This window comes from Oncorhynchus kisutch, linkage group LG26 (genome assembly GCF_002021735.2).
Source record: "Oncorhynchus kisutch isolate 150728-3 linkage group LG26, Okis_V2, whole genome shotgun sequence".
NCBI classification, from domain to species: domain Eukaryota; kingdom Metazoa; phylum Chordata; class Actinopteri; order Salmoniformes; family Salmonidae; genus Oncorhynchus; species Oncorhynchus kisutch.
This window is the reverse complement of record NC_034199.2, coordinates 34,465,670-34,483,597: the sequence shown is the minus strand read 5'-3', so window position 1 is coordinate 34,483,597 and position 17,928 is coordinate 34,465,670. Positions and strand designations below refer to the sequence as shown.

The window sequence follows — 17,928 nt, the reverse complement described above, 5'->3', positions numbered from 1 at the left end:
CTCTACTCAGCAAACTGGATGCAGTCTATCACAGTGCCATCCGTTTTGTCACTAAAGCACCTTATACCACCCACCACTGCGACTTGTATGCTCTAGTCGGCTGGCCCTCGCTACATATTCGTCGCCAGACCCACTGGCTCCAGGTCATCTACAAGTCCATGCTAGGTAAAGCTCCGCCTTATCTCAGCTCACTGGTCACGATGGCAACACCCATCCGTAGCACGCGCTCCAGCAGGTGTATCTCACTGATCATCCCTAAAGCCAACACCTCATTTGGCCGCCTTTCGTTCCAGTACTCTGCTGCCTGTGACTGGAACGAATTGCAAAAATCGCTGAAGTTGGAGACTTTTATCTCCCTCACCAACTTCAAACATCAGCTATCTGAGCAGCTAACCGATCGCTGCAGCTGTACATAGTCTATTGGTAAAAAGCCCACCCTTTTTCACCTACCTCATCCCCATACTGTTTTTATTTATTTACTTTTGTGCTCTTTTGCACACCAATATCTCTACCTGTACATGACCATCTGATCATTCATCACTCCAGTGTTAATCTGCAAAACTGTAATTATTTGCCTACCTCCTCATGCCTTTTGCACACATTGTATATAGACTCTCCCTTTGTTTTCTACTGTGTTATTGACTTGTTCATTGTTTACTCCATGTGTAACTCTTTGTTGTCTGCTCACACTGCTATGCTTTATCTTGGCCAGGTCGCAGTTGCAAATGAGAACTTGTTCTCAACTAGCCTACCTGGTTAAATAAAGGTGTTCTCAACTAGCCTACCTGGTTAAATAAAGGTGAAATAAATAAAGTAAAAAACTTTTAAAACAGGCATTAAATCCCACTTCTAGTCCCAATCAAAACAGTATTTAGCACCTAGCCCACTATTGCCATTTCCCCTGCCTTTATTCCAAATGGGTTTTTATTGTATATAATTGTTTATTTTTCCTCAGTAGAGCTTTGAGAACTAAAGTGCTCCACTAAATACATGTATTTTGTTCTAAATTACTTGTTTTTCACTGCCTCGACCTCCTACAGTAGGTGATATTCAAGTGTTTATGTTGGGCTTTGAATTAAGTCTCATCCCCTTGTTTTCATCATGCTTGACTGAGCCATAATTGCCTTTTAAAGTGAAAGTTGGATCGTTGTTTTGTACACCGTGAATAATGTTGCTCCTTGTGAACTTCAAGGTATGTAGTGCAATGTTAGTCTTTCCAGGTACTTTGGATTACATGTAGGTTAGGTTAATATTGCATGTGTATGAGCATGAATCATATGAAAGGGATGGGTAAGGGATCTGCACAAACCATCATTCTGTTTCGAACCAAACTCTGCACTGTTCCAAGTAAATGTGTTTTGGTAAAATGTTGAGTGGAAATTGTTAAAAGTAGTCCTTGTGCATGCAGTGGTATGGTTTGTTTAACTTTGCAACCATTGATTTTTGTTTGACAGACATTTTAAAATGTGTCTGTCACGGTCACCATGGAATTGTCCATTATCATAATCCATCCTTTTAAATCACTCATATTTCGTACTTACATCAACAATCTCTCTGAACCCCAACTTTCCATAACTGCTGTTGAGGGTCATTTCAGAAGCCTCAAGAGTAAATTACACTATTCAGAATGACACAATCTCAGAGTAATTACACCAACACTGAATACCAGTACTAAACTTTATTTTAAAAAGACTAATTGATAGTGTAAAGAAATTATAAAAACAACCAATATTAAATCTAATCTATATGATATTGCTTTAAGGTCATAATGATAATTTTGTCATTTGATTTTGAAGATCACTTGAAGTATCAAACAAATCATGTAAAATGATTTAATGAAACATTTTAATTAATTAGCCCATATGTAAACGCATTGAATAACAGATTCACTACATGGAACAGATAGTGACCCCCCCCAGCTTAAACTGACAGATTTCTACAGGGATTTTTTTATTAATATGCCAATTACATTTCTGCAGGGGTGCGGACATCGACCTTAGGGGGTTAAATGTGGCAACATGTCTTTCCCTTCAAATGGAGAATCATTAAGAATTTCAAGGGAGACTATTCATGATTCATGCTATCCACAGGTGTAAACTTTATTAGTTTTAGAATGAACAGAATGTAAAAGCCCTTACATCTATACATCATGGTTGGAGTGGAAGAGGTAGAAAAAAGAAAAGGGGGGAGGGGACAAGCACTTCTGTAACAGAACATTCTACTGCTCCTGGTGCTACTGTACGTTATAAAAAATAAAAAAATGACGCCTTGGATTTGGCTTGAGGTCCGTTAGTCAGCAGCCTCGTCCTCCTCGGACTCAGATTCTGGGAAAAAATACGAGATTCAAGTCAACTGCATGAACAAAATACGGTGCTATGGCGAATACAGACAAAACCACAGGGACTAGAGGATTTTTGAAGTTTTTTATACCCACATGAGCTAGTTGAATTCATTGATTTTCAGTGGCGCTGGATACGATTTCCTGCTAAATTACCCGACTAACGTAAAATGTAAGCCATGCTCACCTTCCTCTGCGTTCTTGAGCCACTCCACAAATTTTTTCATCTGTTCCAGGAACACACTCCTTCCTTTGGCAACATGGGCCTCTGTGTACCACTTAAGAATGGCCTCCTCACTCAAAACATCCGCTGGGAAAAATACATCAACATGAAAATTACAACTGCATGAAGATGCAGTTATAGCCACTTGACAAAGACAATTGTGCCAAAATACAAAGTGTTGATGTGAATCTGTTAGGCAACAGAAAAACATTCTCTCATGTCACTCACCTTGCATTCATTCACACATTAACAGCTAAATCTGCTTCTTCAGCAAGTGAAAGCGTACATATGTCTCACCTCTCCCCCTCTTATATTTGGAAGAAGACACACCAATATAAAATGACCACTGTCCCTACAATATTTTCTGGTGGGTTCAGATGGGCTAGTCGGAATAGGAACATACTTTTAATGGTAGTTAATCCAGATCCCGCTTTGATAAGCACAGCGGGAAGGTTTTGGTTGCTACTGTCTGAATCCAGCATCATTCAGAAAGGATCAGAAGAAAGGATCATTGCTCAATGGATACAAGTGTCCAAGGTGCCTCTCTCAGACATCCTCCTCCAATGAACTTTGATAGGGATTGAGGAAACAAGGACTAAGGCGGCAGACAACGCTATTCCCTGATCTCATTTACCTTTGTATAAGTAAGCCCTGTCCAAGCCAGAACAACCCATAAGGCTCAGGAGCCCTTCTCCTGTTTCTGTAGCATAAGGCAGCTTGATGAACAAACACACTCCCTGGACAGGAAGCTAGTGTGTTGCAGGTCCTTTCCCTCAATTAATCTTCTTAATGCTGAGTGTTAAGCAGAGAGGCATCGCTTTTACCAAAGATACTGGTAACTAACCCAAGATGTCAGCTGCTCCTTCTACCCGTGCGGTTACCTTTGTAGAGCAGCACCACAATCTTCTGGAAGGAGTTCATGAAGTGGATGTTGTCGTAGCAGTACTCCTGCATCTTCACAAGCAGCAGGATCTCAGAGGCTCCCTGGGATGTGAAAGCCTTCAACAAGGGGCTGTATTGCTGCAGAGAGGTGGAGAGAAAGGGGGTGTTTTGTTGAGTCATGAAAACTAGTGGCAAAATATTACTCAATCCCGTCACAACGGTGAAAGTGACGGCTCTGTGAAATCAGTGTAAACCACCCAGCTCACCTTCAAGTGCTTGATGGCTTGTTCTGTGACCAGTTCCTCTTTCTTGTTCCACTCCACATAGCTCATTACACTGGTCCACACGATGCCAATCATGGTCTGCTCTGAGATGTTGTTCTTTTTCATCTCCTCCCTGGCTGACGCAATGATCTAGAGGGAAAGGATGACAGGAAAGTAGGTCAGTAAGTAAGGAACAACTGCTTCTGGTTATTGGGCATTTCATCTGCATCCCATGCTACCACAATTAGGTATCATAATCAAACAATGGCCTTCATCAACACAGACCAAGGCTGTGATCCGATTTTCTACCCCAAGTGTGCTCAAATTTACTCCTCATGCTAACACCAACCCAATGCTTCTAAATTCAGAAGGGAGAGCAATTGCACCCTTTAAGGGATAAGGGTAGGGAACTCAACCAGTGGAGTACTTCTCCAGCAATCAGCATAGACCCAGACTCACGTCTTTGAAAGGGTCCCCGCGTTCCATTTGTTCCTGGAGATCCTTCTGAAGTTCCTTACGGGACCCTATGGCCTGCTGGTTCCTGGCAAAGTCCGACAGCTCTTTGAGACCGGCGTCTGTGAAGTACTTAGAGAAATGCTCACAGCTCCGCTTGTTGGCAGGGAACAGCTCCTGCAAAACACAAGGTGGAGAAACAGGCTTTACATCACAGAATTAAAAAGAACAAATACTATTATAGTGTATCTTTATGATTAAGCACTGTCCAACTGAGAAGGCTTCCCCTTGGCTCTCTCTCAATTAATATTTCCTCAATTCATTGCATTCTCTCATAACTCTCCCTCAAAACCGATTGGAAAGATTGTCAAAGAGGATCGACCTTGGATCTTCTCCTTCAATACAGTTGAGGTGGCGAGGAGATAAGACAAATTGAGATACAGCCCACGTATTCCCAGGAGAGCTGCCCATTCTTAACTTCCCTGCTACACAATGATTGTATTACACTGACCAAAAGAAGCATGGTTTTGGATTGGACATCACCCACATGATTGGTGGTCTCACTCACCAAAAGTCTATTATCCATGCCGACCTTGCGGAGACTTCCTGCCACAGAGTTGATATCTTTCTCATGGATCCAGGATTTGAAAAGTTTCACAGCAAAGGCTGCAGAGACACCTGGGTAAAAAAATAAGGGTTAACCATATTTTAGACCTAGTGCCTACCAGGTGAAAAGCCAAATACCACAGGACACGATTCTACAAGTCCACCCTGTGAAAACAGAAATGAAGCAACTTCAGACACAAGGACTGTTGTATGAGACAAAACCATAATTATGCCCTTTGTAAATTCACATGTTACAGTGAAGGTACGCAACGTTTAATTTAAGTAATAAAGTAACTGGAGATGCGCTTGGAAGTATACAGGCTGGTTTTCCAGACAGATTAAATCTAGTCCTAGATTTTTAAAAATAATGATCAATGGAGAATCTATTGAAAGTAATTTTTTGTTCAGGACCAGGCTTAAAGCAATAGACTCTGTGTCCAGTATGAATGAAGTTAAGAGGTCATTTCAAGAACCAATCAGAAACATAATGGCATCCATGAGTTCACCAGACTCTGGGTAAGTAGATCAAATCTCATACTACCCCTTTAACGTTTGTAGCAGAAGCCTGCCCTATTGAGCTGGCACTGCTGCACACCTTCTTTGACGAGGTTCTCATTGTAGAGGCTGTTGAGGATAGAGGCTGAGATGTTGCCATTGGCCAGCAGGATGCCAGTCAACATGGCCAGCTTGTTGCGCTCAGATTCAGTGAATCCCTTCAGGAATAGCAGCAACTGCACAGGAGAGAAGAACAAGAGGGAAACTCAAACACAAACTTAGAATGGAATACAATAGAATGCTGGTATAAGAACAGAATGCAATTCTATTCCATCCTTAGCAAACTTAAATTGCATATTCGCCAAATACCGGAGTATACGGTTTGGATAGAATGCAGCACTTTGGACTGGATAACATTATTGAACATAAGTTGAAAGAATTGCATATTCTATAATGATGCCAGGATCAATAATGTTATCCATTCTGACATCTATCAAGACAGCATCTCAAATAGCACCCTATTCCCTTTACAGTGCACTCATTTTTACCAGCACCCTATGGATGTAATTTGGGGAACATCAATGAGTTGAATAACTGGTTTACGGTTGAATGATCCAACAGATAAGAGCAAGTCACATCTTGAACAACGTTGCTCAAGACGACAATCAACAATGCCTTCACCTTCTTGATCTCCTCTTCAAACCCTTTCTCCAGGTACTTGTAACGCCTGATAAGCTTGTTGAAAACCTAGGTATCGGATGGGAAAATTAAATCAGATATCTAAAAAACAGCCCAATGTCAATCAAAACTGTAGCACACTTATCATAATCAACCTTTTCTGTCAGTAAAAAATGGAACGGGGTTTGAAGCACCACTACTAATACTGCTAGTAAGTCAAGATATTACCATATTCAGCTCTTTATTATGAAACCAAAAACAAAACACTATTGCACAAGTGTACCTGAGCATATGCTTGCATGGTCTCCAGGTCTTCTTGTGCTGTAAACAGACAGAACTCCGTACGGGTCAAGTCATCTGACAAGGTACCACCTGGGGCTGAACAAGAATAAAAAGGGGAAGTTATTATACAGACTGTCACACACATTTATTCATTCTATCACCAAAATTATATTATTTTCCCAGCATTCTATTCTTTCCCATCCTTACACCAACATTCTATCTAGAGGTCGACCGATTAATTGGAAAGGCCGATTAATTAGGGCCGATTTCAAGTTTTCATAACAATCGAAAATCGTTTTTTGGGGGCCGGCAATTTTTTTTTTTATATCTTTATTTAACTAGCGAAATCAGTTAAGAACATTCTTATTTTCAATGACTGCCTAGGAACGGTTAACTAGAGTTAACTAGTCCATTGCAATAACGATCAGTCGTTGCACTCCACAAGGAGACTGCCTGTTACGCAAATGCAGTAAGCCATGGTAAGTTGCTAGCTAGCATTAAACTTATCTTATAAAAAACAATCATAATCACTAGTTAACTACACATGGTTGATGATATTACTAGATATTATCTAGCGTGTCCTGCATTGCATATAATCTGACTGAGCATACAAGTATCTGACTAAGCGGTGGTAGGCAGAAGCAGGCGGGTAAACATTCATTCAAACAGCACTTTTGTGCGTTTTGCCAGCAGCACTACGTTGTGCGTCAAGCATTGCGCTGTTTATGACTTCAAGCCTATAAACTCCCGAGATGAGGCTGGTGTAACCGAAGTGAAATGGCTAGCTAGTTAGCGAGCGCTAATAGCATTTCAAACGTCACTCGCTCTGAGCCTTGGGGTGGTTGTTTCCCTTACTCTGCATGGGTAATGCTGCTTCAATGGTGGCTGTTGTCATTGTGTTGCTGGTTCGAGCCCAGGGAGGAGTGAGGAGAGGAACAGAAGCTATACTGTTACACTGGCAATACTAAAGTGCCTATAAGAACATCCAATAGTCAAAGGTTAATGGAATACAAATGGTATAGAGGGAAATAGTCCTATAATTCCTATAATAACTACAGCCTAAAACTTCTTACCTGGGAATATTGAAGACTCATGTTAAAAGGAACCACCAGCTTTCATATGTTCTCATGTTCTGAGCAAGGAACTGAAACGTTAGCTTTCTTACATGGCACATATTGCACTTTTACTTTCTGCTCCAACACTTTGTTTTTGCATTATTTAAACCAAATTGAACGTTTCATTATTTACTTGAGGCTAAATTTATTTTATTGGTGTATTATGTTAAGTTAAAATAAGTGTTCATTCAGTATTGTTGTAATTGTCATTATTACAAATTAAAAATACATTTAAAAAATTAAAAGAAATGTAAAAAAAAATGGCCGATTACTCTGCATCGGCTTTTTTGGTCCTCCAATAATCAGTATCGGTATTGAAAAATCATAATCGGTCGACCTCTAATTATATCCTTTCCCAGCATTCTATTCCATCCTTACCCAGCATTCCGCCAGCCACCAGGATGTCGAAGAGCGTCTCAGCATAGCGGCGGTAGTCAAGCTTGGCACCAGAGGCATCAAGAAATTTCGCAACAGCGTCCAGATCACTGCCAGTTTGGTTCAAACCTTGTACAATGGTTTCCTGAAACTGAGTAGGGTCAAACACCTTCTTTTCATCTGTTGAAAGATCAATGCATTCATTAGAGACAAATCACAACAGCAATTGACCAGTCATGATATCAATATTCAGTTTACACCCACCTCTCTTCCTAGTTTTAAAACGCTGGCCTGTAAGCGTTGGCTTCTGAATCTTTTGATTACTCATAAAAAGACACCCTGAATGAGACAGAGAGAAGATTATACTATAGCTGAAAGATGAGCTCATGTTTGTTGCTTTACTTAGCCAGCAGAACCAATCCACTTGCTTACAGCTGTACTAGGGTCGGACAGCATTCATGTGTATTTAAGACACCACGGAGCCGGCACAAGACATGGCTTGGGAAAAGTACCTCAATCCATTGATGAAAAATGTGTTGTACTCCGAATTGTCTGTTACATCTGAACGATTGCTACTTTTTCAGGAAAACAATCCTTTTTGGCCCGAATCTAGGTAGCAGAAACCACAGGTGCCATTTTGGAATCAGCTCAGTTGTTGTTCAACGGGATGTGCCATTTCATAATGGCTGCTGTTGTTACTGCTAGCTAGAGGACAAAAATGTCAGTTTACTTGTAAACAAAGTCGTTCAATCTTCTCTGTGTAACAGTTGTGATTATGGGACCAGGGGCAAAAGGCGGTACGCTCCGGTACAGCGTCCATGCAAAATAAATAGTGGGGGTACGCTGTCCCGGTAAAACATTAGCCTATAACAATTAATACATGTCCAAAAACTATAGGCTATTACACAATTATTTAACATCACTGCATGTCAGCCACATGAACATTTGCGAATTGACTGGAGACCAAATTGCGCTGTGGTTTGAAGAGAACACTTACATTTTGTCAGTGGGAGATGAGTGGCCGAGACGCTCGCGGACAAGGCAGAGGTGAGTGGCCAAGACCGAGGCGTATATGGACAACAGTAGATGCATCAATTCAGGCTACAAGTGTAGGCCTAATGACAATCACAGAATATCATTACAATACACGTAGGTGTTTTGTAACAGATGTCTCTTCCCAGTCTTCAAATCGCAGGTGCACAGTTTGTATTTGAATGCTGAAATTATTTTGTGAGTGGACAAATGTGTGCGGGCAGCCTACAGGAGCATCTTTGTTTGGCAATCAGATGAAAACATCATGACTGGTTGTGTTTATGCCGCATTAAAAAGGCATAGGTGACATGTCCATAAGACTAGGGGAAGCTTTCCCTAAAGTATATTGAATTAAATTTCCAAAAGTATATAGCCCAATTAGCTTACTCCTGTCTTTACAGAAATAAATACAATAATTCAAAATAGGATACAGAAAGCATGATTTGGCCACAGAACATCATTAACTTAAAAAACACGTGGATTGTTTTACATTGGGGGCTCCCGAGTGGCCCAGCAGTCTAAGGCACCACATCTCAGTGCTAAAGGCTTAACTACAAACACCATGGTTCGATTCCAGGCCATTAGGGCGGTGCACAATTGGCCCAGCATCATCCCGGTTTGGCCGATGAAGGCCATCATTGTAAATAAGAATTTGTTCTTAACTGACTTGCCTAATTAAATAAAGGGCCTGCAATTGGGGGCCTGCAATTTGGGCAGCACAAGCTGCAATTACCAAACAGATGATTGTTTAAGTGCGACAGTCAGTGAAAAGCAAAGAGACCCAGCCAGGGATATCGCAATATTTAAAAATAGAATCACAGAAAAAACTTTGGAAAGTAAATGGCTATTGCTATAAAGAGATGACAACAAAAAGACTCAAAACTGTCTTAAAGGGATTACATTTATTAACTTAATTGTGCGGACAGTAGCCCAACTTATCTTCACCAGCGGAGAAGATTGGAACACTGGCGAGTGTGCATATTCACTGTCTTTGTCATTGGGTCTGTGGCATTTATTGTTTTTGGACAATAATTTCCTCCTCCAGATTAGGTGGCTCTCATATTGTAGTTGGTTCTCCCCTTTTCGTTGGCAAATTACATGGATCAGACAACAGTTATTGATATGTTTGTCAGTGTCAGCAGAGTAGGCCACCTTGTAATTTTTGTAGTATGAAAAAAATAAAAAGCACGTTTGCACTTGAGTGTCCCACACCGGTAAGAAAGTATATCTACTTCCCCCCTGCATTCGGTGTACATCCATGGATTGAGGTACGTTTTACATGCCAGATCTCGCCTGCTCCTGCCGTGTCTTAGACACAGGAATGCTTTCCGACCCTAGTTAACTGAATGAAAGGGGGTCGGATCTGCTGGCTATGCGTTACCTAGCTAAAGGCCCGTCGGCTGGCTAACACACCGGCCTCGGAGACGCAATCCATGCATGGCCAGTTAGCTAGCTAGTTAGTTACTGACGAATTGAACTGCAAATCAACAAATACTGAACATCTGCAAGACGAACTAGCAAACTACTGCTGTGAAGACATAGCTAACTACAATGCAGGCATGATTGACAGAGTTAAATAGCTAACGATAGCGAGCTAGCATAATTGCTAAAGTTAGCAAACTTGCGTAGGCGTCAAATAAACTTGATTGATTTAGCTAGATACTACTACCGTCAGCATACCAGACATACAAGTTAACTTACACTACTTACCGAAATCAAAGTTATCCTCAAAAACAGTCGAAGAAACACGAAATACTGCGACACAACTGAACAGGCCAGACCAAAAAACTCAGTGAAAAGTGAAGGGTATACTACGGTTGCGCAAGCTTGATATGACGTAGACATTATGCAGCGTTCGTACTTCTTCTTCTTTGGTGGGGTTTATCGGCGGTTGGCATCCAACGTTATGTTGCATTACCGCCACCTACTTTACTGGAGTGTGGGCCAGAGACGGAGAAACGAAATCCTACCTGTCAGCCCCGTTGCTCTTAAAAAAGATAACAAAATATTTGAGACTATATCTAATGACGTTCTACTCAATATACTCTTTAAACTAATTTCCCGTATCCCCTTCTCCCTCATACTAGATCTCATCCTCCCTCTTTCCCTCCAATAATGTCCACACTGTATCAATACATGCTCCACTGTCTCTGTTTCCTTGCAATACTCACATTTTCCCATTGGATACTTTCCTATCACATGTACGGTCTTATTCAACTGGCTGTCTCACCCTTAATCTTGTAAATATAGCCTCCTCTCTTCTGTTCCTTCCTGCTGTTCTCCCCTCCCCAACTTTCCTCTGTACTTGAAATAAATGCCTTTCCTTAGTATCTCTATTCCACTGCTCCTGACATTTCTCCACCATCACTGTCCATGTCATGATTTTTGCCTCTGCCTTGCTCATTGAAACTACCACATCAACATCCCAACTACTTAGTACTTGTTTAACCAGTACGTCAACTGCCTCATTCCCCTCCAATCCCACATGAGCGGGGGAACCATGTAAATATTATCTTTATACCCATTTATTTACTCCTGGCATGGGTTTGTATCACCTCATAAAGTAGGTATTGTTTGCTACGTGATATAAAGGACTGAAGACTCCTTAGCACTGCACATGAATCAGAGCAAATAACTACTCTTTCTGGCTTAACTTCCTCCACCCACTGCAAGGCCAACAGTATGGCCATCAGCCACATTCATAACATCTGTACATTTCATAAATACCCGCATACGACTCGGAAAACCCACTTGAATGCCCTCCCACTGTTAATATTTCATCCCCAACTCTGAGTTTCCCACTTAGATCTCTCTAAACAAAGAACACAGCAAGCATGGCGGAATCTTCAAAGCAAATGTTATCCAATCACGTACATAATTGACAGGATGTAAAATTATATATGATAGTAGTCCCCTAGTAATTAAAGGTATATAGGTAGTGGTGACACCCCTTTTTTGTCCATGATGGCAAACACAAATTTAACTGAACCTAAATTGGCAAGAAAATTGATATAATACTAAAAGTTTTTTATAGTTTTTAACTTGGATCATAAGTACATTCATGCAGTGTATTATTCGTTTTCTTACAATTTGGAACCAAATGTGACAATTGTCCAATGGTGTGACTGTCCCAGGTTGAGGAGCTTTGAGTTTAAGTAATTATTATAACATTTATTTTAATGAATACAATTCCCTTCACCTAATCTTTTAGTTATAACACATAAGTTTATTTAAAATAACAATATTCCTCAAGTCTATTCATGGTATTTCCAAATAGTTTTGATTGATTACATTTTGTCCATAAAAGCAATGTCCACTTGGTGTGACACATTTCTGTGATTAAATAATGAGCCAGCATTTGGGCACCATTGTGGTAGGGACAGTTATCTTGCATTGAGTAAGCACTGAAGACATGGCTGGAGCACATGGCCTGACCAGACTGTAAAAGCTTTATGATAAATATTTATCATAAAAATGTGGCACTTTTCTGCCATTACCATAAAAGGGGTCAGTTTCTAAGTTCTTTGGTATGATGCAGTTTGAATGTGTATATACAGGTATATTACAAATAAGAATACGTTTTTTGACAATTGAAGTATAAAAAAGCAATGAAAACTTGTTGTGGTGAAATCATATGGAAAGCTTACTGTTAACAATAAGCCCCAAAATGGACCATACAGCCTGAGATTTCCAATGGTTTGACAGCTTTTGTCCCTTGGTGTGTCATGCCAGAGGAAGTAGCTGTCACTCCAGAGAACATAACCAATTAATAAACTTGTATAATTACCTTTTTAGACTTATTTTTCATCAAATAACACTTATTTGCATGAGACCTATTTGTATCCTGTTGCATTTTTGATCATTTTAAGTGATTCTGAAAGCAATATTTATGTTTTCATTATCCCAGGCCTGGTTTCTCACTCTCGGCAGGTGAACATTGCTCTGGTGACCTCTGGGTCTGTCTCTGCCCTCTGGGGAGGATCTAGTTATTTTACGTGGCCCTAGTGATGGTGCAGGCACATATTGGGGACTGTGGTACACCTATTCCTGGTTCTCACTCCCTGCATTAGACCATCCCTCCCCTTGGTCCCTCTCTGTCTGTCCTACCAGTTTCACTCCTCTAATTGACATAAGTGATCCATCTTGAGAGGGCCAAATCAGCTGTGCCTCTTTTGGTTCCCCCCCTGCTCTAACTGGTGATTATGCCATATTCTTGTCCCAAAGATTAAGCCATGCAAGTCTTAGTACACACGGCCAGTACAGTGAAAATGTGAATGGCTCATTAAATCAGTTAAGGTTCCATTTATTGCTCAAATGTTACTTTGATAAATGTGTCAATTCTAGTGCTAAGATATGCCAACAATTGTTGACCTTCGGGGACATGCATTTTTCAGACCCAAAACCCATATAGGCATATAGGCATATCATTCGATTGTCTGCCCCATCAACTTCCGATGGTAGTTTCTGTGCCTACCATGGTGACCATGGGTAACAGGGAATCAGGGTTTGATTCTGGAGAGGGAGCCTGAGAGTCCTTGTAATTGGAATGAGTACACTTCAAATTCTTTAATGAGGTTCCATTACTGATGTTTAGAACTGATTTTTTAGAAGCATTTGTATAGTGGTCAGAAACTTCTGAAAGTGTCATTAATTATATCTTAACAATAAAATTTGACTGCCTATTGTGTATTGTCCGTCGGTGTGACAATGAGTTACTGTATCTTGAATAAAATGTTAAATTAATTGTTTAGCAAGTAAGATAATTGCTTTTTACATAGGCTCAGTGAAATAACTGTGTATCTTACCTAAAATGTAATTGCGAGACACTTGGTTAGCATATTCAATCTCTCCCTATCCCAGTCTGCTGTCCACACATGCTTCAAGATGTCTACCATTGTTCCTGTACCCAAGAAAGCAAAGGTAACTGAACAAAATGACTATCGCCCCATAGCACTCACTTATGTCAAATCAAATCAAATCAAATGTATTTATATTACCCTTCGTACATCAGCTGATATCTCAAAGTGCTGTACAGAAACCCAGCCTAAAACCCCAAACAGCAAGCAATGCAGGTGTAGAAGCACGGTGGCTAGGAAAAACTCCCTAGAAAGGCCAATACCTAGGAAGAAACCTAGAGAGGAACCAGGCTATGTGGGGTGGCCAGTCCTCTTCTGGCTGTGCCGGGTGGAGATTATAACAGAACATGGCCAAGATGTTCAAATGTTCATAAATGACCAGCATGGTCGAATAATAATAAGGCAGAACAGTTGAAACTGGAGCAGCAGCACAGTCAGGTGGAAGTTGAAACTGGAGCAGCAGCATGGCCAGGTGGACTGGGGACAGCAAGGAGTCATCATGTCAGGTAGTCCTGGGGCATGGTCCTAGGGCTCAGGTCCTCCGAGAGAGAGAAAGAAAGAGAGAAGGAGAGAATTAGAGAACGCACACTTTTATTCACACAGGACACCGAATAGGACAGGAGAAGTACTCCAGATATAAAAAACTGACCCCAGCCCCCCGACACATAAACTACTGCAGCATAAATACTGGAGGCTGAGACAGGAGGGGTCAGGAGACACTGTGGCCCCATCCGAGGACACCCCTGGACAGGGCCAAACAGGAAGGATATAACCCCACCCACTTTGCCAAAGCACAGCCCCCACACCACTAGAGGGATATCTTCAACCACCAACTTACCATCCTGAGACAAGGCTGAGTATAGCCCACAAAGATCTCCGCCACGGCACAACCCAAGGGGGGGGCGCCAACCCAGACAGGATGACCACAACAGTGAATCAACCCACTCAGGTGACGCACCCCCTCCAGGGACGGCATGGGAGCCCCAGCAAGCCAGTGACTCAGCCCCTGTAATAGGGTTAGAGGCAGAGAATCCCAGTTGAAAGAGGGGAACCGGCAAGGCAGAGACAGCAAGGGCGGTTCGTTGCTCCAGAGCCTTTCCGTTCACCTTCCCACTCCTGGGCCAGACTACACTCAATCATATGACCCACTGAAGAGATGAGTCTTCAGTAAAGACTTAAAGGTTGAGACCGAGTTTGCGTCTCTGACATGGGTAGGCAGACCGTTCCATAACAATGGAGCTCTATAGGAGAAAGCCCTGCCTCCAGCTGTTTGCTTAGAAATTCTAGGGACAATTAGGAGGCCTGCGTCTTGTGACCGTAGCGTACGTGTAGGTATGTACGGCAGGACCAAATCAGAGAGATAGGTAGGAGCAAGCCCATGTAATGCTTTGTAGGTTAGCAGTAAAACCTTGAAATTAGCCCTTGCTTTGACAGGAAGCCAGTGTAGAGAGGCTAGCACTGGAGTAATATGATCAAATTTTTTGGTTCTAGTCAGGATTCTAGCAGCCGTATTTAGCACTAACTGAAGTTTATTTAGTGCTTTATCCGGGTAGCCGGAAAATAGAGCATTGCAGTAGTCTAACCTAGAAGTGACAAAAGCATGGATAAATTTTTCTGTTTCATTTGTGGACAGAAAGTTTCTGATTTTTGCAATGTTACGTAGATGGAAAAAAGCTGTCCTCGAAATGGTCTTGATATGTTCTTCAAAAGAGAGATCAGGGTCCAGAGTAACGCCGAGGTCCTTCACAGTTTTATTTGAGACGACTGTACAACCATTAAGATTAATTGTCAGATTCAACAGAAGATCTCTTTGTTTCTTGGGACCTAGAACAAGCATCTCTGTTTTGTCCGAGTTTAATAGTAGAAAGTTTGCAGCCATCCACTCCCTTATGTCTGAAACACATGCTTCTAGCGAGGGCAATTTTGGGGCTTCACCATGTTTCATTGAAATGTACAGCTGTGTGTCATCCGCATAGCAGTGAAAGTTTACATTATGTTTTCGAATAACATCCCCAAGAGGTAAAATATATAGTGAAAACAATAGTGGTCCTAAAACGGAACCTTGAGGAACACCGAAATTTACAGTTGATTTGTCAGAGGACAAACCATTCACAGAGACAAACTGATATCTTTCCAACAGATAAGATCTAAACCAGGCCAGAACATGTCCGTGTAGACCAATTTGGGTTTCCAATCTCTCCAAAAGAATGTGGTGATCGATGGTATCAAAAGCAGCACTAAGGTCTAGGAGCACGAGGACAGATGCAGAGCCTCGGTCCGATGCCATTAAAATGTCATTTACCACCTTCACAAGTGCCGTCTCAGTGTTATGATGGGGTCTAAAACCAGACTGATGCATTTCGTATACATTGTTTGTCTTCAGGAAGGCAGTGAGTTGCTGCGCAACAGCCTTCTCTAAAATTTTTGAGAGGAATGGAAGATTCGATATAGGCCGATAGTTTTTTATATTTTCTGGGTCAAGGTTTGGCTTTTTCAAGAGAGGCTTTATTACTGCCACTTTTAGTGAGTTTGGTACACATCCAGTGGATAGAGAGCCGTTTATTATGTTCAACATAGGAGGGCCAAGCACAGGAAGCAGCTCTTTCAGTAGTTTAGTTGGAATAGGGTCCAGTATGCAGCTTGCAGGTTTAGAGGCCATGATTATTTTCATCATTGTGTCAAGAGATATAGTACTAAAACACTTGAGCGTCTCTCTTGATCCTAGGTCCTGGCAGAGTTGTGCAGACTCAGGACAACTGAGGTTTGGAGGAATACGCAGGTTTAAAGAGGAGTCCGTAATTTGCTTTCTAATAATCATAATCTTTTCCTCAAAGACGTTCATGAATTTCTCACTGCTAAAGTGAAAGTCATCCTCTCTTGGGGAATGCTGCTTTTTAGTTAGCTTTGCGACAGTATTAAAAGAGGAATTTCGGATTGTTCTTATTTTCCTCAATTAAGTTAGAAAAATAGGATGATCGAGCAGCAGTAAGGGCTCTACGGTACTGCACGGTACCGTCCTTCCAAGCTAGTCGGAAGACTTCCAGTTTGGTGTGGCGCCATTTCCGTTCCAATTTTCTGGAAGCTTGCTTCAGAGCTCGGGTATTTTCTGTGTACCAGGGAGCTAGTTTCTTATGAGACATTTTTTTTGTTTTTAGGGGTGCAACTGCATCTAGGGTATTGCGCAAGGTTAAATTGAGTTCCTCAGTTAGGTGGTTAACTGATTTTTGTCCTCTGGCGTCCTTGGGTAGACAGAGGGAGTCTGGAAGGGCATCAAGGAATCTTTGTGTTGTCTGTGAATTTATAGCACGACTTTTGATGTTCCTTGGTTGGGGTCTAAGCAGATTATTTGTTGCAATTGCAAACGTAATAAAATGGTGGTCCGATAGTCCAGGATTATGAGGAAAAACATTAAGATCCACCACATTTATTCCATGGGACAAAACTAGGTCCAGCGTATGACTGTGACAGTGAGTGGGTCCAGAGACATGTTGGACAAAACCCACTGAGTCGATGATGGCTCCGAAAGCCTTTTGGAGTGGGTCTGTGGACTTTTCCATGTGAATATTAAAGTCACCAAAGATTAGAATATTATCTGCTATGACTACAAGGTCCGATAGGAATTCAGGGAACTCAGTGAGAAACTCTGTATATGGCCCAGGAGGCCTGTAAACAGTAGCTATAAAAAGTGATTGAGTAGGCTGCATAGATTTCATGACTAGAAGCTCAAAAGACGAAAATGTCAATTTTTTTTTTGTAAATTGAAATTTGCTATCGTAAATGTTAGCAACACCTCCGCCTTTGCGGGATGCACGGGGGATATGGTCACTAGTGTAGCCAGGAGGTGAGGCCTCATTTAAAACAGTAAATTCATCAGGCTTAAGCCATGTTTCAGTCAGGCCAATCACATCAAGATTATGATCAGTGATTAGTTAATTGACTATAATTGCCTTTGAAGTAAGGGATCTAACATTAAGTAGCCCTATTTTGAGATGTGAGGTATCATGATCTCTTTCAGTAATGACAGGAATGGAGGTGGTCTTTATCCTAGTGAGATTGCTAAGGCGAACACCGCCATGTTTAGTTTTGCCCAACCTAGGTCGAGGCACAGACACGGTCTCAATGGTGATAGCTGAGCTGACTACACTGACTGTGCTAATGGCAGACTCCACTATGCTGGCAGGCTGGCTAACAGCCTGCTGCCTGGCCTGCACCCTATTTCATTGTGGAGCTAGAGGAGTTAGAGCCCTGTCTATGTTGGTAGATAAGATGAGAGCACCCCTCCAGCTAGGATGGAGTCCGTCACTCCTCAGCAGGTCAGGCTTGGTCCTGT

General features: G+C 41.6%; 1 protein-coding gene across 1 annotated transcript; it reads right to left on the bottom strand.

The window, feature by feature from the left end:
* Positions 1-1,663: 1,663 nt before the first annotated feature.
* On the bottom strand, positions 1,664-10,587 carry LOC109870859 (basic leucine zipper and W2 domain-containing protein 1-A). Its single transcript, XM_020461535.2, has 12 exons — positions 10,453-10,587; positions 7,975-8,049; positions 7,714-7,890; positions 6,222-6,316; positions 5,942-6,007; positions 5,361-5,496; positions 4,728-4,837; positions 4,166-4,336; positions 3,710-3,856; positions 3,443-3,581; positions 2,526-2,648; positions 1,664-2,324 (listed from the first exon to the last, which is right to left on the bottom strand). The coding sequence occupies exons 2-12, from the start codon at positions 8,036-8,038 to the stop codon at positions 2,290-2,292; spliced, it is 1,263 nt and encodes a 420-aa protein (XP_020317124.1). The 5' UTR covers positions 8,039-8,049; positions 10,453-10,587; the 3' UTR covers positions 1,664-2,289.
* Between the last annotated feature and the right edge of the window lie 7,341 nt (positions 10,588-17,928).

What these genes read in the sequence shown, in the direction of transcription:
- LOC109870859 (XM_020461535.2), bottom strand. Translation starts at nt 8,038, where the DNA reads ATGAGTAATCAAAAGATTCAGAAGCCAACGCTTACAGGCCAGCGTTTT. An exon ending in GGTGGCTGGCGGAATGCTGG is followed by an intron (nt 6,317 to 7,713) that starts GTAAGGATGGAA and finishes ATTCTTGTTCAG; the next exon opens with CCCCAGGTGGTACCTTGTCA. An exon ending in TGTGGTGCTGCTCTACAAAG is followed by an intron (nt 2,649 to 3,442) that starts GTAACCGCACGG and finishes TATTTTTCCCAG; the next exon opens with CGGATGTTTTGAGTGAGGAG.